This window comes from Stegodyphus dumicola, chromosome 10, assembly GCF_044657685.1.
Source record: "Stegodyphus dumicola isolate Sdum_Otavi_A_Nest chromosome 10, ASM4465768v1".
Lineage (NCBI taxonomy): Eukaryota > Metazoa > Arthropoda > Arachnida > Araneae > Eresidae > Stegodyphus > Stegodyphus dumicola.
In genome coordinates, this window is record NC_140777.1 from 144,326,415 (window position 1) to 144,351,821 (window position 25,407).

The 25,407-nt window shown below is 31.9% G+C and overlaps 1 protein-coding gene across 4 annotated transcripts in view; it reads right to left on the bottom strand.

The window, feature by feature from the left end:
- Positions 1-3,848: 3,848 nt before the first annotated feature.
- The window catches only part of scat (VPS54 subunit of GARP complex scat), a 132,028-nt gene continuing 110,469 nt past the window's right edge, over positions 3,849-25,407 (bottom strand). For all 4 annotated transcript variants that reach the window (XM_085825638.1, XM_085825637.1, XM_085825636.1 and 1 more), the window contains exons 19-24: positions 19,517-19,622; positions 18,695-18,782; positions 14,371-14,492; positions 13,427-13,507; positions 11,086-11,288; positions 3,849-4,060 (exon numbers count right to left, since the gene is read on the bottom strand). In XM_085825638.1, coding sequence (XP_085681764.1) covers positions 3,964-4,060; positions 11,086-11,288; positions 13,427-13,507; positions 14,371-14,492; positions 18,695-18,782; positions 19,517-19,622 — 697 coding nt within the window. In that variant the 3' untranslated portion in view covers positions 3,849-3,963. The remainder of the gene's footprint in view (positions 4,061-11,085; positions 11,289-13,426; positions 13,508-14,370; positions 14,493-18,694; positions 18,783-19,516; positions 19,623-25,407) is intronic.

The following is a 25,407-nucleotide window of genomic DNA, read 5'->3' on the forward strand; positions in this document are numbered from 1 at the left end:
GCAAGAAACATTTTATTACAAACTGACATAATAAAGGAAAACTATTATTGCATATTGAAATTAATATATAATTTTATTTTTATATAATCTAGTAAAATATTAATTCAAAAAATAATCTGAAAGTTCTCAGATTTTATAATCATGCCCAAAGGGGCCTTTTTTTAACGTTTTGTGTATTACCTTTATTCATTAAATATGTTCTTCGTACTTAAACCAGATAAAATTCAATTCAGCAGCAATATCACAAATATTAAAAAAAAATATCTTTAGAATTTCCGATAGACAGTATCGTGTGCTGGAGAGAAAAATGCCTTTTCCATACAGTATTGCCATTCCTCACTTTGAAATTGTTGAGTTTGTTAATCAAAAATTTGTTACAGTTTTACAAAGTATGAAATAGGTAATAAAATAAATTCAAAATTCTGGCTTCCTGGTGTCCATATTCAGGTGGAGGATTATGAATTCAAAATTTGATGGCTTTAGGTACGATCGTTTTTTCAAAATGTGAAAAAAATTCGTTCATTCATGCAGATTCTTCATTATTTAATTTCTTTCAATATAATACAGGGCAATAATATTTGATGGAAAAATTTTGGAAAAACATTCAATGCAAAATTCCATTTCAAGACTAATAGTCCTTCTGGGCTAACACTACTTTGGGCTTTAAAAAAAAAGCCTACAATTCTCTGTATAAAAATTATACAGTACAAAGTACGACATCCGGACTTCAGCGATTCCAGATATTAAATCATCAGTTTAAATCTAGAAAGATGACATGTAGAAATTAAAATATGAAATTGTGATTTATGAAATAATAAAGTATTTATGATCTAAAGGGTATCAAAATTTACCAAAAAAAAAGCTTAATATTTATTTGTTTACCTTATTAAACATTTCTTTCAATGTAAGTTGTTTCGTTTTTTGTGCTAATACTTTCTCTTTAATTCTGTAGACAGACATAATCTCTTGTTTAGTTACTCGTACATTGCTGAAGTCCTGTAACTGCTATTTCTAGAATTCTGACTAACTTGTCAATCAGAATTTTCTCATTTTCAGTAACTTCTTTGTCACTTTCTTCACTAATGGTAGCGGTATTTTCTGGATCTAAAATCATACTACAGATTTCGCCATTCATTAATTGATTGATGATTGAGAAGCATTGTCATCACAATGAAAAACTTCTTTTATATTATCTTCATATATTACCGCTTCTCCACGTTTCTTTACAAAATCCGTTAATTGGAAAATTTCACCTTTGTTTTGCGATATCCAAACACCTTTAAAATTAGCGGCTAGTATCATCAAATTTAACTATCCTTCACTATTATTCATATTATTTGGCTATGCATCATATGGGCATGATTATTTGGCTATGCATCATGAGCTTCGTGACTAATGACAAGTTGTTCCGTGAAATTTTATCTTTCTTCTATCGTGCATTGAGACAATTAAAGAATTGTATTAGTTATTTATTATTCTTATGTCTATTTTTTGCACATACTTAAGGCTTATCAGAGTTCTGAATAAATAAATTCCCACATATACTTATTGTAAGTCGGGGCTAGATATCTTATCGCCTGATACTGACTCTGTCGGTCCTAAATTCTGCCGCGCATTGCGGCCATGCGAGCCCTGGCGCTGTTTCTGGGCTTATGTGAGTAATAAATCAGTTATTCTTAATTCAAATAGCAATAAATTTAGTCTTTTGGCCTATTAATATTTTTTAAGAAATCTGTTTTTAGCATATGAAAAAAAAATTGTTAAAGTTTTTCTCCTCAAAATTTTTAACGCACTTAATTTAAATCTGTAATCGTCGCCAAGCGTAATGTCAACAGAAAAGGTTACCATACTCCTTTATTATTAATATAAAATTGTTTAGGCATTACTACATGAGTCATTACTCAAGTAGTCATGTTTTGATAAACATGCGGTGTTGAAAGGAAAGTATAATAAATAATGATTCCCCAGGTTGGCATCAGATCAATGAGTATCTATGTAGAATGTTTCGGTTTGAGATGTATGCCAACGCAGATAGATACGCAACAACAGAGCTAAATAACTGATTGTAGAAATTTATGCTAAAATGATTGTTTCTTTAATAACAACGTCAGAGTTGCCAACTCTCCCGATTTAGGCGGGAGACTCCCGATTTTCGACCGCTCTCCCGCCAACCCGATTTACAATATATTTCTCCCGACTTTTTCTTATTCTTAATATTTCTCACGATTTTTATGGAACTTGGTGTAATACTTCGTTATATGAACAAAACAAAAAAAAAAAAAAGTGATTTTGGACGTCTGAAAGCAACTGAATTTTCTCTAGATTATATCTAAAATGAAACCTTGCGAATCGGATGAGAATTTCTGCTTTGTGATCGACAGCAAACATATCCAGAAACTTCGTTCTCCAGTTGTCCAATGGGCATCGAGCTCCACTGCGTGTCATCTGGCATATATTAGCCAATGAGCACAAAGCAAGCTCAAGGCCATTGGCCGTTCTTTGGATGTTCTTTTGATATTTCGTTCATCTTGTCCTGAGTTGTGTGAGTACACGTGCCTTTAGGAAATAGTTTTAGAAATTATCGTCTTTTGATATGTCTGCAAGAAAGGTGAAATACTCGTGCACGTTTCAAAAATCGTACACAGTTGACTTTCCTTCCATTATTTCTTCAAAGAAATGTAATAAATTTGCGAGGTGTACCATCTGTCGTTGCGATTTTTCGATTTCGCTTGGTGGAAGGGCAGATGTTCTCAAACATGTGCGTACACAAAAACACAAGGACAACATGAGTTGTTCTGAAAAAACGAAAAATTAAATTTTTCTTCAGAAGCAAAAGACCAAAAAGTGATTAATGCAGAATGTCTGTTCTCTGCCTTTTTACTGGAGCACAACCTGCCACTGAATGCAACGGATCACGCTGCAGCTTTATTTAGAAAAATGTTTCCCGATAGTGGAATCGCTAAGAAATACTCAAGTGCAAGGACCAAACCAAAATTATGAAGTTTCTTTCTTAACGAGAGCAAAATCTGCCACTGTCCATAACATTTGTATGAAAACTGATTAAAGTGCCTTTTTTTTTTTTTTTTTTTTTTTTTAAACGATGAAAGTAATAAAAATGTTTTTTATGTCTAAGGTATTTTTGTTTTGCTTGCATTTAAGACTTAGTAACTTAAGACTTAGTAACTATTTAAAGTTAATTTATTATTAAAAACTATATTTTTATCATTTAAAAAGTCTTTTTAACGTTGTGAAAAATCTCCTGATTTCTTAAAAAAATCTCCTGATTTTTGAGTGTCATAGGTTGGCAAGTATGCAACGTATTTTAGTTACTGTCGAAATGGAATTAAGAATCGGGACTCTCCAGATGTTTTATTATTCGTGGAGGGGGGAATCAAATGCACATGTCAAGGCTACGAGAAAAACGGTTTTGGTGGTTTTGAGATCCGGATTTTAGATCATTCCGGTTAATGGATGTATAGATTTCGGACTTTAAGTATCATGCCATTTTATTATTAAACATTTCCAAAATATGTCAGATAACTGGGAAGTAAAATCATATATTAAGGAACTACTGTGTGAGGCAACTTCACTATCACTTATGTTTACCTTCAGATGTCTATTTTTACTTTTATATAACAGTGTCTCTCTATAATCAAATAATGTTTAATTGTCAGCAATTTTCTTTACATTTTAAATATTTTTCATGAACTTTATGTTATAACTGCAAAAGAGCATACCACACAACTTTATGAAAATATAATTTGCAATAGCAAAAATCTGAGTAATTTTTCAACTTGAAATTTACATTGAGCATGTGTTCCATCAAGGCTTATGCATTAGAAATCACACACTTCACAAAATTATTTATTTTCAAATGGATTAGTTGAAAAATATATTCTTTGAATTTACAATCAACTGTGGAAATAGCAATATAAATTCTTTAATAAATAATTTCATAGTTCACTACCTAGACTGCCATAAGTCATTCATATTAAAATCACATGGTACTTGAAGCTTCTTCAAATTCTGAGTATAGAATGTAAGTTCCTGGGTAACCAACCTGAAAAAAATAATTACTAATTGAAAAAGAGTAATAACAAAAAAATTGCAGTTCTGAATATGCAATTAGGTTTAAAAGTAGGCAAAAAAAGAGCAACTCTCTTTTTCGGGGGGGGGGGGGGGGGCTTGGCAAAGAGTTTATACAGTCAAAAGTCGTTAATCCGGACTCGTCGGGACTTCGGCGATTCCGGATTATAGATCATCAGTTTAAATCTGGTAAGATGGCATGCAGAAATAATGAAGTTAAAAATATGAAACTGTAATTTATGAAATAAAGAACAATTATGGTCTAAAGGGTATCAAAATTTACAAAAAAAAAAAGCTTAATATTTATTTGTTTACTTTATTAAACATTTCTTTCTATGTAAGTTGTTTAAGCTGCTTCATTTTATGTGATAATACTTTCTCTTTAATTCTATAAACAGACATAATTTTGTCAATCGAATTTTTTTCATTTTCAATAACCTCTGTGTCACTTTCTTCACTATCGGAAGCAAATTATAATGAGGAGGAATTTGATTTAAATCATATCAGAGTACATCGAGATGAAATACTACATTTAGTAAGGAATTATAAGCCAAATAAAATAAAAACATCTGCCCTGAAGATAAGGATAGTGCTGACAGATCAACTTCCAATTCATTGCGCGCGCCGCGCCGTGGGGTTAAAGATAAACAAAGTTTAAATAAACAAACGTTAAAGTTTAGATAAACAAAGGATATGCCTTTATCCATTTTTTGCAGCAATTCCTCTTTTTGTTTAATGGATTCCGAAACATACTTTCGCTTTGTAGATCCTTTACATATCAGTAAATATATATCAGAAATTCTATTTGACATAATCGAAAGTTCAAGCTTACTTTTATAAAATTGCTCTAACAGTCTGCAAAAAATAATAAGCTGGATCCAATTCGAAGATTAAGGAACAACGCAATCTGCAACATTAACTAAATTAGATAATTTTAGCTTAGCTTATACCGTCCGTTATACATTAAACATGCATTCGTATTTTGCACATGCACACACGCATATTCGCAGCTGTAAAGGTCTTACGCGCATGCCTAAACGCCTATGCGCATGCGTCAACGTGACGCATGTGAAGAAAGTTTGTAGCTTTGAGGTCCGGATTATAGATCATTCCGGATTTTTGGGTGTCCGAATTAACGACTTTTGACTGTATTACATATTTCTCTTCCAATTCGATATCATGAATGGTCTTTGAGGGCAAGTTGCATGCCATTTCATTTTGAACATCACGCATTTACAAAATCGTCATTTTTTATATGGTTCCTGTAGCTCAAAATGTTCATTATGCTTTACATTAAATACACAAATTGCATAGTTTCATGTGCACTTCAAATTTATATGAACAAACAAATTTACTGACATATATAACTTCTTAGTGCCTATCAATTAAGCAATTCTAATCAGATTTAGAGAAAAATTGCTCATTTTGGAAATTAATTATTTTAAATTGAGAGAATAATATTTACTATCAACTTTACAACCATTCCAAAAAATTTTAAACATAAATGTCTCTTTTGTATTTAATTAAGACATAACCAATATCTCATTAATTGGACATATGGTCACTATGTGAAGCGTTCGATCAGAAAGAGTCCGTTTAGATGGATTTGAATGGGTTTGTAGAAAAAAAGGTTCAGATGGTCACTATGTGAAGCGTTCGATCAGAAAGAGTACCTGGTTTGAAAAAAGTCATTTGAGTATGATTGATATTTTGATTTTTACGTGGTTTTGGGTGTACGAAGCGAACTCAAAAATCATAGTAAGTGAATATTTGCTTTTGGTAGTGCTTAAATGCATAACATGTTTTTCCTTTTTTATGTTATTTTATTGTTTGGTTTAAAATGTATTTTATTGAGATTATGTATTTTTTGTTTGCCTGTATTGTAGAATTTGGTGCTCCTTTGACTTTTTAAGTGAAAATATATCGATGTGTACATGGACAAAGTAAAGGGAGTGCGTAATGCAAGTTTGTGCAATTCTATGATTTTTTTTTTAAGTGATAGGTCGATGTGTACATGGATAAAGTTAAAAGAGTGCGCAATGCCATTTTTGTGCAATTCAGGAATTTTTTTAAAAATTGAAAATAGGTCAACGTGTACATGGATAAAGTCAAAGGAGTGCGCAATGCCATTTTTGTGCAATTCGGGGTTTTTTTTTTTAAGTGAAAATAAGTCGATATGTACATGGATACCGAGTTTGTGCAATTGTTTGTCTTGTTATTTTGGCTTTGTGTAGCGACGATTTTTGGCGCAAAAATTGCCGCTTCACAAGCCAAAATAATGAGTCAAAGAACTGCACAAAATCGGTATCCATGTGCCTCCGAAAATCGCCAAGTTTCGCCAAGGGGTACCCTAAACTATACTTTTATCTCAATTTTATCATATTTACAAATTAACATTTTCCTAGTTAACGACATAATCCCTTTCATACCAGTAACTAGACAATTTTTATTATTTTCCATATTCTCTGTAGGCAGGCATACTAGAATTCTACACATTAATAAATAAAGAAACTAATTTCTCACAATGAAAGAAAATAAATACAGTCAAAAGTCGTTAATTCGGACCTCAAAACTAAAAACTTTCTGTGCATGTGCCGCGTTGACACATGCGCATAGGCGTTTACGCATACGTGTAAGACCTTTTACGACTGCGCATATGAGTGTGCGCAAGTGCAGAATACGTTTTCGCATGCGCGTTTTATGTATAATGGACGTATAAGCTAAATAATTATCTATTTCAGTTAATGTTGATGATTGCGTTGTTCCTTAATTTTCGAATTGGATCCGGCTTATTATTTTTTGCAGACTGTAAAAGCAATTTTATAAAAGTAAGTTTAAACTTTCGATTATATCAAATAGAATTTCCGATATATATTTGTTAATATGCAAAGGATCTAAAGCGAAAGTATGTTTTGAAATCTGAAATCTATTTATCAATTTCACGCTGCTCGGCGGGGGGAACGCCACCGCGTGCGCGTAATGAATTGGAAGTTGATCTGTCAGCACTATCCTTATCTTCAGGGCAGATGTTTTTATTTTATTTGGCTTATAATTCCTTATCAAATGTAGTATTTCATCTCGATGTGCTCCATCTTTGATATGATTTAAAACAAGTTCCTCGTCATTCTAATTCACTTCAGATAGCGAAGAAAGTGACAGAGGTTATTAAAAACGAAAAAATTTCGATTGACAAATTAGTCAGTATTCTCGACACAGCAATTATAGGACTTGAACAGCGGAACTTTGTAACTGAACAAGAAATTATGTCTGTTTAATAGAATTAAAGAGAAAGTATTATCACATGAAACGAAGCAAAACTTAAACAACTTACATTGAAAAAAATGTTTAATAAAGTAAACAAATAAATATTAAGCTTTTTCTTTTTGCAAATTTTGATACCCTTTAGATCATAATTGTTCTTTATTTCATAAATTACGGTTTCATACTTTTAATTTTAGAATTTCTGCATGCCATCTTACGAGATTTAAACTGATGATCTATAATCCGGAATCGCCGAAGTCCCGACGAATCCGGATTAACGACTTTTGACTGTACTACAAATTTGGAACACTAAGCAATGCTTTACATACATACATATATTATCAAAGAACTCATATTATCAAGTGCAATTATGATAGCAAACACTACGTCCTAAAATAATGAGGTAAAAGTTACTTATAGGGTCAAAGTTTACAGTTTTGCTACTGTTAAGAAGATCGTCGGACTATCGATATATATCGTAAATCGGAAAGCATTATAAACATATCAAAACCAAACAATTAAAAATACAATTTAAATGAAAAATGATGTTTTAAATATAATTCACAATTAAAAAAATACAAATTAAAAATACACAAACGATATGTTAAACATTGCACATAAAATATGTTACATTACAGCTCTGCATCACACACTATCTCGTTTTCCCTTGTACACAACAATCCATATTCACTCGAAAAACATCAAAAGATTTGCACAATCTCGGTGTCCATGTACACATTGATCTATTTTCACTTTAAAAAGATCACAGAACTGCACAAACTCGGCACTGCGCACTACATTGGCTTTGCTCACGTACACATCGATCTATTTTCACTTAAAAAAAAATCAGAGAATTGCACAAACTCGGCATTGCCGTACTACATTGGCTCTGCCCATGTACACAGCAATCTATGTTCACTTAAAAAAAGTAAGAGAATTGCACAAATTCGGCACTGCGCACAACCTCGGCATTTCGCACTAAATTGGCTTTGCCTATGTACACATCGATCTATTTTCATTTAAAAAAACAAGAGAGAATTGCACAAATTCAGCATCGTGCACAACCTCGACATTGCGTACTACATTCGCTTTGCCTATGTACACAGTTATCTATTTTCACTTAAAAAGGTCAGATAATTGCACAAGCTCAGCATTGTGCACTACATTTGCTCTGCGCATGTTCACAGCAATCTATTTTCACTTAAAAAAATCAGAGAATTGCACAAACTCGGCACCATGCAAAACCTCGGCATTGCGCACTACATTGGCTTTGCCTTTTCGCTTTAAAAAATCAGAGAATTGCACACCGGCACCGTGCACAACCTCAGCAGTGCGCACTAGATTAGCTTTGCACACATCGATCTATTTTCACTTAAAAATCAGAAAATTGCACAAACTCGGCATTGCCCACTACACTATTGCGCATGCCTATGTAGTGCGCCCATGTACACAGCAATCTATTTTTACTTAAAAAAAAAATCAGAGAATTGCACAAACTCGACATTGCGCACTACATTGGCTTCATGGCACACTACATACCTATGTACTACCTATGTAGTGCGCTACTACCTATGTAGTGTGCCCCATGTACACATTCACCTATTTTCACTGAAAAAAAAAAACATGAGAGAATTGCACAAACTCGCCATTGTGTACTATGCTTTGCCCATGTATATAGCGATCTCTTTTCACTTAAAAAATCATACATTGAATAAACTCTGCGTTGCTCATATAATAAGAAATCTGCTTTCACTTAAAAGAAATCAGAGAATTGCAGAAACTCGAGCATAACCACCTCCACTGATTCGAGTTCACTGATTCGAGTTGTAAAAAAAAATTTTTCCAGAAAAATTGAGCTTACTACAGGCGAACCAAGCTCCTAGCCTAATTGATGTCTCAGCCCTACACTTCTTGCATCTCCAAATACTCCCATTCGATGACTTTTTCTGACTACATTTTTCACAACAAACGTTATCCTTCAATAATCGACAATCCATCAAAAATCCTCTAAATAATCTCTTGCTCATGTATATAGCAATCTTTTTTCACTTAAAAAATCAGACACTGAATAAACTCTGCGTTGCTCACATAATAAGAAATCTGCTTTCACTTAAAAGAAATTGAAGAAATGCAGAAACTCGAGCATAACCACCTCCATTGATTCCAGTTGTAAAAAAAAAAAATGTTTCCAGAAAATTTTAGCTAGCTACAGGTGAATCAAGATCCTAGCCTAATTGATTTCTCAGCCCTACACTTCTTGCATCTTCAAATACTACCATTCGATGACTTTTTCTGACTTACTAACCCACATGGTATCTTACATTTTTCACAACAAACGTTATCCTTCATTAATCCACAATCCATCAAAAATCCTCTAAAAAGTTCATATTCTCTTGTTAATTCATACACAAAATATCTGTTTGGAATGCCTGGCTTTCCAAAACTTTTATGCTTATTTGAAAACTCCCACCTGAAATTTTCCTTTAAAATCGCCTGATACTTAATTACAACATCACTAACAGGTTTAGAGCAAGCAATAATTAAACGCAAAAATATCACCTCCAAAGTAGCCAAAAAAATATATCCAAAATAGTATCCACTGTATCTGAGCATTAAACAATCGCCGATAATAGTGCTACGAAATGTGTATTTAGATATTAATTTTAGTAGAATTCTAATAAAAAATTTTGTATTTCCCCCTGCAATGCAGCGTGAGACAAATTTTAAGAGAAATCTATGCCAGAAAAGAATACAGGGCATGTGCATTAAACTTTGAGTAAACGGATATCTCGGTAATTTGTATTGAAATTGAATAAATGTAACTGACTACTGTATTAGCTGTAACAGTAATTCCATCCTCTTGTTTACATTGCGTTTGACAAATACTTGAGTTACCACATCATATCATTTATCACTGCTCTTGGTGATATATTTTGTTTAAAATTCCGGGTGGGGTATACTGAAGAAGAAACACTCTTTGAGGCCACATTTCAAACACGGATTTTTGTAGTTTTTTCCCCTCAAAATAACTAATTCATTAATTAATTTACGAAAAAATTAATTAAAAAAATGCATGAAAAAATATTTTCTTTTGCTTTAAGGTTTAAAAGAAATTTTAAACGAAATTCATTTTACGAACTCTTGATAACGTGACCTTCGAATTTCGACACCGGCTTCGAGCTTTGGCGACAGCTATTTCCCTCTATGTTGGAACGGAACTACTCCCTTTGCAGAGAGGTTTTCCTTCTTAATTTCCAATACATATTCTTTGATTCTAACTTTCACGGTACCGTATTAATCGATTTATATTTATACGAGAATAAGTATTTTGTTTAGTTCAACATGCACTGCGCATGCGATTCTCGAGGTTACTGCAAACCAAAGTTGCTGGAAACTTGCTTTGCCTTTTTAAAAGACAATCTAAATCTAATTGGACCTGCAAAAATTGGCTCTATGCCAGCTGCCTGAATGACGCTGTGATACACAATTCGGCAAGAAAGTGATCGCTTCCAACATCGGTGCAAAACTCGCTTTTTTTGGGGGGGGGATCGGTGTATGAAATTCCCCGACTTTTCCAGATTTTGACTAAAATATTTAAATTCCCTGAATTTTTTGGTCAATTTTCGAATTCCCTGACTTTTTCCGGTTTTTCAGGTAGCGTGGCAACCCTGATTTAAATGCTTAAAACTTACACATACTTTAAAAAATTATGATATTTGGAAAATAAGAATATTTTACCCATGTTGTGGACCACCATCATTGTTAACTTGTAGCCTAAGAAGATGATCTCGTAACTTGTTCTTGAAGGAATTATTTACTCTGAGAAATATGTTATTTAGTTCTTCAGGAGATAACACATTATGAACCAATTCATGAACTTTATTCAGTTGTTTGGAAATTGCACTGAAGGATGGTGAAGGAACAGGTGCTTTAACTTCCCACTACAGTATATAAGAAAATACAGATAATTACAGCTATATATATGTATATAAAATTTTTTATGGGTATAAAGAGACAACATAAATAATTCAATTTATTTTACTTGCAATAATATAAATACCACCCATGAATAATATGTAAACACAATAAGAATTCAAATGTACCACATAAATTCAATACCTTATTTTTAATTAACCTATGTGGTAAATCATACACTAGACACCGCTTAAGTTGGCCTTTGACTGAGGCATTAGCCTATACAGAGTTTAGAAGCCAACCCACTGGAAGAAACTAGGGTTATAACAGTGAGATGAGTTCTGTTGAAACTGTTCAAATACAGCTTGGAAAGATGCTAATGGTGACAAGACACTTTGATTTACAGATGGTTTGAGCACATGCATCACTATGAGCAATAAGGGAAAGACAAAACTGTAATAGCATTATATAAATAAAGTTGAATTGCACCTAGTACATAAGCTAATGGAGGAGTACATAATATCTCAAACCAGCTGATACACAAACTGAAAATATACATATCAAAACAGAACTATGTACAAAATTGAATAAGGATAACAGCATTGAATATAGAGTGGGGAGAGTGTGTCATTGTACTCCGACTGTTGTAGGATGCTTACATTATTGGACATGTTTGGGGCAGGCTGCATATGGCTAAGTAGGCAGGGATGCAATATGTAATGACACAGCCAATTTTATTTTGTACAGATCTGTTACTATTAGCCACCTACACTTACCAGTTTGCCGAAGCTGGCTTTTTAAGGTAGTATCTTGAAGTACGTGGGCATTCAAATACATAGCGGTCAGCTATTTCTATCCTACTGCATATACAGAGATATGTGTCACTGTGTGAGAAGTGCTGCAGTTATGCTGGGAGTGGACCATGTCCAAAGAAGTATAGTGTTAGTGAAGTGGAGTTGCTACATAACTCTATGGCCATCTTTAGAAAGAAAAGGAATGCTTTGTGACCCATCTCTCTCACTACTTTTTGAGCATGTGCTGAGTGGTCTGCTTAAGATATGATTTTGGGAGGAGAGTTGAAATCATTTCACCTTCCACATTGTTTACTGTCTGCTTTGGCAGATCGTCAATCAGTTCACTTCTGGTGATACTCTTGTGGGCTGGAACCCAACATAGAACAGAACGGTTGGAAGTAGTGATTAGCAGCATTAGGTGGCAAATGGCATATACCAATGGGCTTCTGCTCCATATTCCCAATATGGAGTGGAGGATAGACACTGAATCACTAAGAATCATGGCATTTAGCGCATTCCATCATGTAGCGGTCACAGCTTGCAGGGCAATTAGTTCCGCTTAAAAAATGGAACTGGTGACTCTGAGCCTTCGTGTTCACTTGTACTGAATGTTATGCTGAAATGGCAAAATCCACGGCTAGTACTATTTTCTGTCTTAGATTGTCCACATAGATGGCTTCCAATACCTCAGTGTACAGTGAAGGATCTATACTCACATTCTGCTTCAGGTCTCGGTGCGCAGGGTGACAATTTATACGAACATTTCAGTTTTTATAGTTAGAATGTACATGTCTGGCCCCAGATATCACATGTTCTGTTATGGCTGATAATATTTTCAACTGTAACTTCCTTTTCTAAAACCAAGTCTAAAGGCAGTAATCTCATGATAATTTGAAGCATTGCCATTGATACTGTGCTTTGCAACATTGTGAGTAGAGAATCAAATTGATTGGATAAATTTTCTCCAACACTAAAACACACACACTTCTCTGCACTTACAAACTTCAGTTTGTAAAGAATTTAATCTGTAAGCTGGAGCACTTTTTTGCTGAATATAACGAAGACATGTAAACCGGTATTCTAGCATTATTCAAAACTATTTCAACTGTGCGACATATTTCATGGTTTTGCTCTGGAGTTACATCTTAAAATTCGATAATGATATGTCTATTATGTAACAAACAAAAGATTTGTATAATCTGTATAAACTGATTAAATTTATATAAACTGAATAACTAGTAATTAATTACAATTAGTTTGTAATGATAAATTAACAGATTATGACAAAAGTTTATAAAAGGTACCTAAAAATTACTTTCATGATGTTTTTTGATTGTGTTGCAATATAAAGAATGTAAATGGAAAATTACCTTTTTCAACTGAGCTTCAAACATATCAGAAATAATTGATTCAAGCTTATGACTAATTTCACGTATATGTTCAGTATATATCTGTAAAAAATAAGAGATTAAGTAACTTAGATACAAACATATTTATTTTCTTGGATGAAGATGGCACATAAAATACAAATTCTTTTATTTTATTTATTAATTTAAGTTATAATCAATTTGGTAAAATACAGTGATACTTTTAAATGGCCACCATGAAAGAAGATCAACAAGCACAAATAACATGTGATGTGATAAAAACAAAAAGTAGAAAAATGTTACAGATTTAACAAAATAACACATTTAATTCTTGCATGCAGTTTATCATTTACATTTACTGCTTGCATAAATAATGCTTCTGGTGGTCATAAAGCATCTAACAATTTTCATTTCCTATGTACTGGGGCCACCAAAATTTTGTTGGGTTCTACTCAAAGTAACTTTTTATTGAAATTTCTAGGTCAATTTTTGAAACATTATGTTAAATTTAACATGACAGGCAGTTTTCTGATAACTGTATTAACAACCATTAAGGCATATCTATATAAGCTTCCATGGATATTAATTTGATACACAGCCAAGTAAACTATTTAACATGAACTCTATATGCTACAACTTGAACAAGGAAATCATATATTTAATTATTTTAAGCCGTGCATTTCATTATAACAATTTTTTTACATGACCTTGTAAAATTTGTTAGTACTGATTATAATTACATAATAAGAATTAAGGAATAAATTGAATGACTTTTATTGAACTGTTCAAATACAAAACTTTTTCACTGCAATCATGAAATTTCATAAATTTTATATACATGGCTCTCTTAAAGTAAAATACTATAAATTTTATGTACATGGCTTAGATATGCAGAGGATAAGCAAGTGATTAAAAATAACTTTATAAGAGAAAAGATTAAAACTTACTTTAGTAACCTGGTCAAAATTCTTATCCAGAATTTGTTGCTTCCCTGGTATTTTACTTTGAAAATGGTTTTTAACATAAGGAATGAAATATAATATCAGGTGCAAACACCGGGAAGTTAAAGCTGTTAAGAAAATTAACATTCAATATTAAAATAGTATATGTAATAAAAATAAATTTAGAAGTACTGATGTAGGAGCACTGAAATGTAGAAATATTGGTGGCACAGCATGTAGATAGGATATAACACAGATCCATATTGAAGAAGAAGAATTGTGATTGCATAAAATGCTTTAAATGTTGAATCTGTAATGACTAGGAAACTTGGCAGCTGAGTAAGATGAAATATCCATTTTTAGTTCAATTGACATTTGTGGCCACATTCACTTGGCACTCTAATCATGTTTATTTCTATTTTTGATATTGTCTTGATAAAAAGAAAGCAGACTAAAATAATGTCCATGCAGCACAGAGGTAAAAGTGAAAAGTACGCAATTATCCAATATGGAAGCTCACCACCAGCTTGGTTAGTAAAGTTTCAGTTCTTAAAATTTTGAGTTTAGGTTCCGAATTGCATCATCAGCATTACGCAAGCCATATGCCATAGACTGATCTAGAAAAGATGCCTGTCCAGTGAAGTTATTATGATTTTTAGAATAGAATGGGAATTAAGGGCTTGACCCTTAATTGGAACACACTTTTCGCTTTTACCCCTGTGCTGCTTGAATGCTATTTCATTCTGCTCTCTTCCTATCACAACAGTATCAAAAATAAAAATAGTCTGGAAATAGGCACAATTAGAGTGCCAAGTGAATTGTGGCCAAAAATGCCAATTGAAATAAAAATGAATATTTAATCTTACTCACTGCAAAGTTTCCTAGTCATTATCCTGCACATTTTCAGAGATTTGCTTTCTAAAAGTTGAATTATAATGGTTATATTCCATTAAATTAAGATTTGTGCTATAAAATAAAACTGTATTAATAGTACTTTTTAGTATACTAATAATATAATTTATTTTTTATTTTATTTATTTATTTATTTATTTATTTTTTGTATTTTGATTTAGTATTTTTTTTAAAGTCTCAAGCATAACTCTGAGATTAATCATTTTATTTAACCATCTATAGTTAAGTAAGATTATACAGTCAAAAGTCGTTAATTCGGACACCCATAATCCGGACCTCAAAGCTAAAAACTTTCTGCGCATGCACCGCGTTGACACATGCGCGTAAGACCTCTTACGACTGCGCATTTGCGTGTGCGCAAGCGCAGAATACGCTTTCGCGTGCTCATTTTATGTATAACGAACGGTATAAGCTACAATTGTCTAATTGTCTATTTCAGTTAATGTTGATGATTGCGTTGTTCCTTAATTTTCGAATTGGATCCGGCTTATTATTTTTTGCAGACTGTAAGAGCAATACTATAAAAGTAAACTTGAACTTTCGATTATGTCAAATAGAATTTCCGAATCTGGAGCTCCCAAAGGATCGTACAAAACGAAAGTATGTTTCGATGTCCATCAAACAAAAAGTGGAATTGCTGCAAAAAATAGATAAAGGCATGAAGAATGTGATAGAGAGGTTAGTGAAAACGAAAAAATTTCGATTGACAAGTTAGTCGGTATTCTCGGCACAGCAATTAACAGGACTTGAACAGCGGAACTTTGTAACTGAACATAAAATTATGTCTGTTTATAGAATTAAAGAGAAAGTATTATCACATAAAACGAAGCAACTTAAACAACTTACATTGAAAGAAATGTTTAATAAAGTAAACAAATAAATATTAAGCTTTTTTTTGTAAATTTTGATACCCTTTAGATCATAATTGTTCTTTATTTCATAAATTACGGTTTCATATTTTTAATTTTAGAATTTCTGCATGCCATCTTACGCGATTTAAACTGATGATCTATAATCCGGAAAAATCGATAATCCAGAATCGCCGAAGTCCCGACGAGTCCGGATTAACGACTTTTGACTGTATTATAATTATAATTGTAATAATAATAACTATTACACATTGGGAGGTATTTTCTGATTTTTCATTACTAGTGCATTCATGCATGATTTTACAAGTACTATAAGTTTACAGAAATCTTTAAATAAGACTTAATCAGTTATTTTAATGACAGATTTTTTTACCATATGCTACTCAAAATACACATGATGCAGACAAAAAGACCTATTACGAAAGAACTACAGGAGAGGAATGCATATAAGTCTTCAAGATGATATAAATTACACTGACATATTTATAATAACCATGTATTTCCGTGTATAAACTAAGAATTTTTTTAACCTTTTTATAAGTTAAAATATGGGGGTTGACATAAATATGAATCTGCTAATCTCACAAAAGATACAGGTACTTTTACATTCGACAGGCACAAAAAATAAATCACTAAACATTCTTTATTTATTTAGCTTATATTTCTTTAATTTATGAAAAAAGTTAATTTTAAATGAAATGGAATACTTGTTTTATGAAAATGAATCGCTTTATTTTTTACATTGTTTATAATGCTGGTTTGTTGCATCTATGTTGGATCATGTGAAAAAATACATATAATTTAACTGTAAAGGATATAATATTATGCTGATGTGGGCCTTTATACTGAAAATGAAATATGTCACTTCATAAATGAATATGGTTATTAAATGGTATACCACATTTATTTTAATATCATTAAATGGTATTATTTATAATCATTAAATGGTATACAGTCAAAAGTCGTTAATCCGGACCCGTCGGGACTTCGGCGATTCCGGATTATTGATTTTTATGGATTATAGATCATCAGTTTAAATCTCGTAAGATGGCATGCAGAAATTCTAAAATTAAAAATATGAAACCGTAATTTATGAAATAAAGACCAATTATGATCTAAAGGGTATCAAAATTAAAAAAAAAAAAAAAAGCTTAATATTTATTTGTTTACTTTATTAAACATTTCTTTCAATGTAAGTTGTTTAAGTTGCTTCATTTTATGTGATAATACTTTCTCTTTAATTCTATAAACAGACATAATTTCTTGTTCAGTTACAAAGTTCCGCTGTTCAAGTCCCGTTAATTGCTGTGCTGAGAATACCGACTAACTTGTCAATCGAAATTTTTTCATTTTCACTAACCTCTGTGTCACATTCTTCATGTCTTTATCCATTTTTTGCAGCAATTCCACTTTTTGTTTGTTAGACATCGAAACATACTTTCGTTTTGTAGATCCTTTGGAAATTCCGGCATCGGAATTCTATTTGACATAATCGAAAGTTCAAGTTTACTTTTATAAAATTGCTCTTACAGTCTGCAAAAAATAATAAGCGGGATCCAATTCGAAGATTAAGGAACAATGCAATCATTAACATTAAGTGAAATAGATAATTAGATAATTTTAGCTTACACCATCCGTTATACATTAAACGCGCAGGCGAAAACGTATTCTGCACTTGCGCACACGCATATGCGCAGTAGTCAAGGTCTTACGTGCACGCGTAAAACGCCCGTGCGCATGTGCCAACGCGGCGCATGCGCAGAAAGTTTTTAGCTTTGAGGTCCGGATTATGGGTGTCTGAATTAACGACTTTTGACTGTACCACATTTAATGTTTTAAGACCTTCAGTTATTCTTGCGCTTCATATGAGATTTGAAGCATACACATGGTCATCTCTAAATACATACTTATTTAACAATGTAGACAACATTTTCAGATGGTGCCAGATGAATAATGTTGATATTTGTATGCCGAAAGCAGATTTGAAATTAATTAGATGAGAAAGTGGATGAAACAAAATAAACACATTTGCACCCTCAAGCACCAGACCTTAATATAATCAAGCCCATATGAGAACATGAGAGATGTATGACAATGCATTTATCTCCATATGCATCATTTAAGATAAGTAAATTTTAAAAAAGAAAAGCAGAAAAAAAGATTTTATTTATTGTGCAGGACTTCTATGTACCTGCTTCACACTGACATATTGCTGCTCAGATTTTTAGAGCAGGTTGCCATATTCACAAATGCACTGATGCAGATGCCTAATACTTTTTCACTGTTTGCGTATCTCCTGAATGTTATAAAATAACTGATTACAACAAGGAATTGCAAGCACTTAAGAAACATCAAATTATTTTCACTCTAACATTTACTTTCTGATACTTACACCATAAAACACCAAATATTAACAATAAACCATAGTTTAAAATTTATCTACTTATGTACGTGTGTATGGGCATCTACGCACAAACACATATATAAACCATTTTATATGATTTATTATGAAGTTACATAATTTTGAATGCTTAATGTTTATGACATACCTAAATGCTTTGTAGTTATAGTTTTTAGGCCTACTACTTGTAAGGCTCCAGCCCCTAACACCAGCTGACATGTTCTTGAATTAAATGCCTAAAACAAAAATAAATAAGTAAAACATAAGTCATTTGAGCAAAATGCTTTCAATAAACATTTTTACTCTTATGCAAAACACTATATCACCAAAGATGTAGAGCTTAATTATGTAAACTGGAATTATGACATAAATAAAAATAATTATTTAGTCTGCAAAAGGTATAAGGATTAATTCAGCTCCTTTACCACTTCAATTATTAGCATTTTTAATTTCTCGCCCCAGCTTTTTATTAAATAAGGAATCACAGTAGATGAAAATAATACATAATGACCATTTTAATAATATTCTACAGAACTAATTTACATTTTCCATTTACATTTAATTTTTAGTTACTTAATTCTAAAGGTGAGAGCAATAAAGTGACTAAAATCTTATTATTATACTAAAACCATCAATCGTCTTAGGGTTTTTAATCGACAGCTTCATTTATAAAAGCATGGATATTATTGGAAAATGTTTTGCTAGGTGAACAGAAAACTTTTAAACACACAGCAAAATTAGCTGTAACTGAATCTGGTACCATTTTTTACAGTAGAAATGAACATTATCTCTCTATGAAACATAAATATTCATAGAACCATAAATAAAATTTATGCATTCTATAATGCAATTAATTTATTTTTAAGTGGCTGTAGTATATTGATTTTATGTAACCATTCTAGGTAAATGAAAGAGTACAGTAGCCATAAATAGATTTTGAATTCAGGTTAATATAAAAGCATTTTCATACCTTTAACAACTCAACAAGACGACTAGCAAGATCCTGAGCAAGCATTGGTAATTCTTCTGCACACTGGCAATATTCAATTACCATTTTTAAAAGCATCAATGCTGTGCTATAAAAAGAATTTTTGTAAGACATATAGTACAATTATTTCTAGATCAGCACAAAAACCAGAATGAAATAAAGATTAGTAATGCAATTCTTTTTATCTGTAATAACACTTATTTCTAAGTAATTTATGAAAGCTGAAAGATATAATTTAAAATAAAAAATACAGTGAATATTCTCTAAGATACTCTCAAGTTGACTGAAATCTTCAGTACTAGTGATTGTCATACAGAAAATGGAGCCGTAGCTAAGGTTTTCAGTGGCAGGGAAAACAGAAGATTTTGTGCCCCCTTCTGTGTACCAAGAATGGAAAATATTTCATTCTAAACTTTTGTAGCATCAATTTGGCACCCCTGGATGCTGCGTCCCAGGACAGATGTCCCTCTTTGCCCCACCTTAGACACCATTGACAGAAAATGATTACCAGTGGTGAGAATTATCAAAGTCGATGGTTATTTCTGGCTGTGTTAGGCTAGTTAGCGTAATGGATTTATCTCATTTAAGACTCTTACGAGTTATGTTTGTATGTATACGTTACTCTTGGAATATGTTAAAAAATGCTAAAGCTGAAAGATGATATATCAATTTATTAACATAGTCAAGCCTTATTATAATTGATGAATATTTTGGTCCCCTCCAGTTTCCTATACACTTTAAGTTATTTTATACTGTTACAGCAAATCTCTCAAACTATGTAAATTAGATATAATGAACTGTTTGGGTATCTTATATTTTTTGGACTTTTCATAGTTTCCCTAAAACTTCACAAATTTTAATGAAAAAAACACTACCTTAAAAATCCTCCACATTCCATCCATAAAGGAAAACTATATTATTTCATCCCAACTTTTCTCTGTATTCTAAACAATTATTATGCGAGTCAGGTGTGATACCTAAACCTAACTCTAGAAAAAGGAGGATACAATAAGCATGTCTTAGATCCCTATATGGTGTACCACTGAATTAAAAAACATGAATGAGCTCTCAGATTCCATTCAGATTCTTCAATTGAGCTACCAGACAGAATTCTATTCAAGGCTAATACTCTGATGGAAATTTTGAAAGATTCACCACTCAGGGAAAGAAAAATAGTGAATTTTATGTGTTTATGGTTTAACAGTTGATTCTCCTTTTAGAAAATGAAAAGTTTTCTTTATTATCCATTTTAAAGTGTTAATGCTTCTCAAGTTCTATCTTCCAAATAGGGGTTTTGCATTCTTTTGCAAGATATAAACTATTCTTTATAAAGCTTACTGAATCTCTGAGTTCAACCTTACATATCTTAGGAGAAATAACTGTGCTTTCACTGGACGTTAAATATGACATGCAGGTGATGAAATTATCTTCTTCTTTTATATTTCCCAGAAGAGCAAAAAATCTCTTTGACCAAACTCTCTGCATTCTGTATAGAAATTTTCCATAACTGCACATAATAAGAATTACAATTAAATCATAATGAAATTTTAAATTAAATTAAATACTGAAATTGTTTGGTAGACATACGAGGGCCATCCAGGAAGTAGATTACGTTTCCGTCTGTGTCCGCTAGGGGCGGGGCTAGCGCGGCCATCTTGGGGTCAGAGCGTTGCGCAGCTCAGTCTGCATCTAGCCGTGCTAGTGAGAGGTTCGTGCTGTGCTCCGTTCAGATACTGTGACGGTTTGAAATGTCTGCGTTAATTGAAAATCCCGCGAGCTGCGAGGTGCGCTCAGTAATAAGGTTTCTGACTGCAAAAAACTGTAAACCGATAGAAATCTATCGGCAGCTTCGTGAAGTGTATGGGGACAACATTATCACTGAAGGTGGAGTGCGTCAGTGGGTCATAAGATTTCAAAATGGCCGAACCAATGTTCACGACGAAGATCGAAGTGGGAGACCCAGCATAGTGACCGCCGAACTTCTCGAAAAAGTCGATGCTAAAGTCCGTGAAAATCGAAATTTCACGATAACGGAACTTTCTTTGAGTTTTCCACAAATTTCGCGAAGTTTGTTGCACGAAATCATCAGCGAAAAGCTTGGTTACCACAAGTTTTGTGCAAGATGGAAGGCAAGAAGAGGTAACGAAGTGGTTGAAGGCGCAGGCGGCCGAATTTTTCGACGAAGGAATTTCCAAGCTCGTACATCGCTACGATAAATGCCTTAATTTGTATCGTGACTATGTAGAAAAGTAGTATTTGAGTGTGGCTTTCATCTGTATATAATAAAATTTGTTTCCTATACTTTGTTTATTTTTTTATTCCAAAACGTAATCTACTTTCTGGATAGCCCTCGTATAAATGAGGTTCTTTTTTTTTAAAAAAAATTTATTCATCATTCAATTTTACATGTTTTTGTGAGATCTTTTTTACTGGATCGGTATAGTGAACCAAACCTTTTACAAATTAATTAAAAAGATAAATAAAGCCTCGCCCCCTTTCCTCCAAAACCATGAAAATTTCATTATATAGTTAACTTTTTAAAATAAGTGGTACAAATATTATACCATATTTACTCGTATACCCCCCTTTTTCTACTAATTTTAAAGCTTGAAAACTGGGAAGGGGAAATTAGTAATGTATTGCTATTCTTGAACAGACAGCTTAATTAATAAAATTGGATATCAAAACACATGTAAAGACAGATCAATATTATTTTATTATGTATTTTAAAGCACTTATCAAATTCAAAAATATACTTATACAAATACTTTGTGTATACATTTTATATTGTTACCATAAATCAAAAGTTTCTACTAAATCATATGCTCAAAAATCTAGGAGGGAATTCACATGAGGGGGGAGAAATATGCAAGTAAATATGGTATTTTAAAACATGAAAACAGATGCTATGTACAAAGCATTAGTAATTTTAAAATATCCACTACTTATCAATATATTCATCCAAAAAGTTTGTTTACTCGATCTTCTGTTCTGATGAATTTTTTCCTAAAAGAATTTAAATGCAATAAAAGTAAATCAATTATCTCTTTCTTTATTTTATGATGTAATGTTTTAATTTACTTAAGGAGTTTAGAGCTTGCAAAAATTATTAAAACCTTACATCATAAATTTTGTTCCAATAAGATTAAAAAATACTCATTATTAAATTTGCATTTTTGTTTTCTTTAGTTTGCAGAGAATCTTCTATTAATTTTTAGGCATATTCCCAAATTTAATACCCTTTGTTTTTCAAAACGTTAAGTTTATCAATACATCTTAATCAAAGGTTAAGGCCTCACTGAAACTTTCTCTGCATTGACGGAACCAGGTTTGTATATCTCCTTCTCTTCATTTTCTATAATAAGTAGCCCTTCCTTTTTTTTTTCAGTGATTTTGGTATACCCAAACTTCATCAAGGGTCACAATATATTTCCATTTATCTTCTGCTAAATAGCTTTCATCCAGGGTTCCACAAATTCTGTATTGTTCTCCATAAAACCATATGCCTCAGCAAAAGTTGATGAACATTATGATTTTTAGCATTTTAAGTTGTAAATCTTGGTTCTTTATTATTTTATTTATTGTTGCTACTGATATGTTTAAATTTCTACAGATATACTTGAAACTGATTTCTGCATCAGCAGACTTTCTCTTGTTACAACGATTTAACTTTAGAAACATTCGTAATTTTTTCTACATACTTTTCCCCCTTTCCAGTTAATATTAGTTTATTTTGTACTTAGAAATTTTAATACTATGCATTTCACATTTTTGAATTTTGTAACAGAAATATTTCTCTTTGGGGAAATGCAAAAATATAGCTTTCAAATCACAGTTTGTTTACGTGAGACATTCTGAAAAAAGAATAAATTTAAAAGTATCAGATGGTATTTTTCATTTCAAATAATAAGCTGTTGCCAGATATTTTTATTCCAGAACATTTGCATTTTCCTCAAATTTTTCATCAAAATCATTGTAAAAATGTGTAAACAACCTCTGTATATATTTTTTAAAACTACCATTCATTTCTTTTGAAAGAGGTAACAATATTAATCATGCTTTCTGGGTGACTTATCAATCATTTTTTTTTTATTATTTTCGAGAGATGATCCCTTTTTTTCTTTTCAGATTGAATACAGCAAACTAAACATTCGGTCTCCTGAAGTTCACCGAACTGCGGTTCGGCTGTATGTAAAACTCAGGAGGTAATCAATCATTTAATAGTTTACTGTTTCAAAACTACCCATTCATGTCTATATGATAAACTACACCATGATAAGGAAGCATAAAATTAACTATTAAACATAATTAACTTCTGTTTTCCATAAAATTAGTTTTATTGCTACAGTGAGAATTGCAATCCAATTTCTTGATTTTCTTAGCGCAGGGCTTCTTAAGCTTTTTTTTAGTCATGACCCCTTTTTATCGCCAAGATTTTTTTGCAACCCCAGGACTCCATAATATTTATGAAAATTTTGTCGGACCCCATAACCACGTGCAAATCCGACACACGCATGAGTGAAACAGTCAATTTTTTCACTTGTACTGTAATATACTTTGCAGTTTTAGCTCATTAATTTAGAATTTCAAGGCATAAGACAATGTGAAAATATTAAATAAATAACAGATGAAATGGCAGCGTCACATGCAAAGCAAGTAAAATGAACGTTTATATTATAAACAGAATGTGTCAAAATGTTTTTGTTTTTTCTTTGTCTGTATTATCTTGCCTTTATCTATTTTCAGAAACATTGTGTAAAAGTATTTGGTAATTGCAAAATTATTATAATAAGTTAAAGAAGTACCCAAACTGCTAAAATTTTTGGTGACCCCCCCTGCTGCAGGTCCCGCGATCCTAAATGGGGTCACGACCCACAGTTTAAGAAACTCTGATATAGTGCATAAAATATTTTAGGTTAACAAGGAATCAAACATTTTGATGGTCACCTAACACATGCTTGATTGTTTCAGTTGGGTCAGGAAGTCATGACAAGTGACAACACACTACATAACAGCATAGTCATAATCAAAGTTTAACCATGTCCTCAAAAATACTGGCCATTTTCAGATGTAGTCACTATACAAGGGTTCACTAGAGTTTTATTTATGAACACATGATTATTTTCAAACAAATGACAATCTATATAATTTTCTGTTTACTTTAATTACATTTTACTAATGAACTCAAATTTTATTTTAAATATATTAAGCTTAAATCTACAATGAAATCCACAATATGAAATACTGATACAATTTGCATGATGCAAATTAAAAAGAAAAAAAAAATATTCTCTTGAAATGAAATTAGAATGAACAATTCTTTATACTGAAAGTGAAAATATTTAAAAGCAAGAACATTTTATGACTGCATTTTTAAGAGACTATCTTGTAATTTTTAAAACAGAATACCTTTTCTTTGTTTTGAAATGAATACATTTTCTTTTTTAAAAATAAAAATGATGGATTAATTTTTTTATAACTATAAACAATGATTTTAATTTCTTTTTGTAAAGTAATTTGACATCATTCATTATTCATCATTAACAACATTCTAAATGTAGCTGATGATATTCAGTTTAAAAGTGATGTTACCTTTCAGCACAGCATGCACAATAATTATACTCTTGTAATCATGTAAGATAATCTCATATATTATGTGTTTAACAAAAGATTAGGTAGTGGTAATTTAGTCATCTAAAATAGATAGCTCTAATCTTGATAAAAATAATATCGATTTTAATTTAATTACTCCTTTTTAGAATTGCTATGTTCAAATTTTGGCTCAAAACCCTTTATTACAAAATGCAAGATTTAGAGCCTTTTATAAAGTAAATTTTAAAATATCCCCTTCCATGTGTTAAGCGTATTCACAC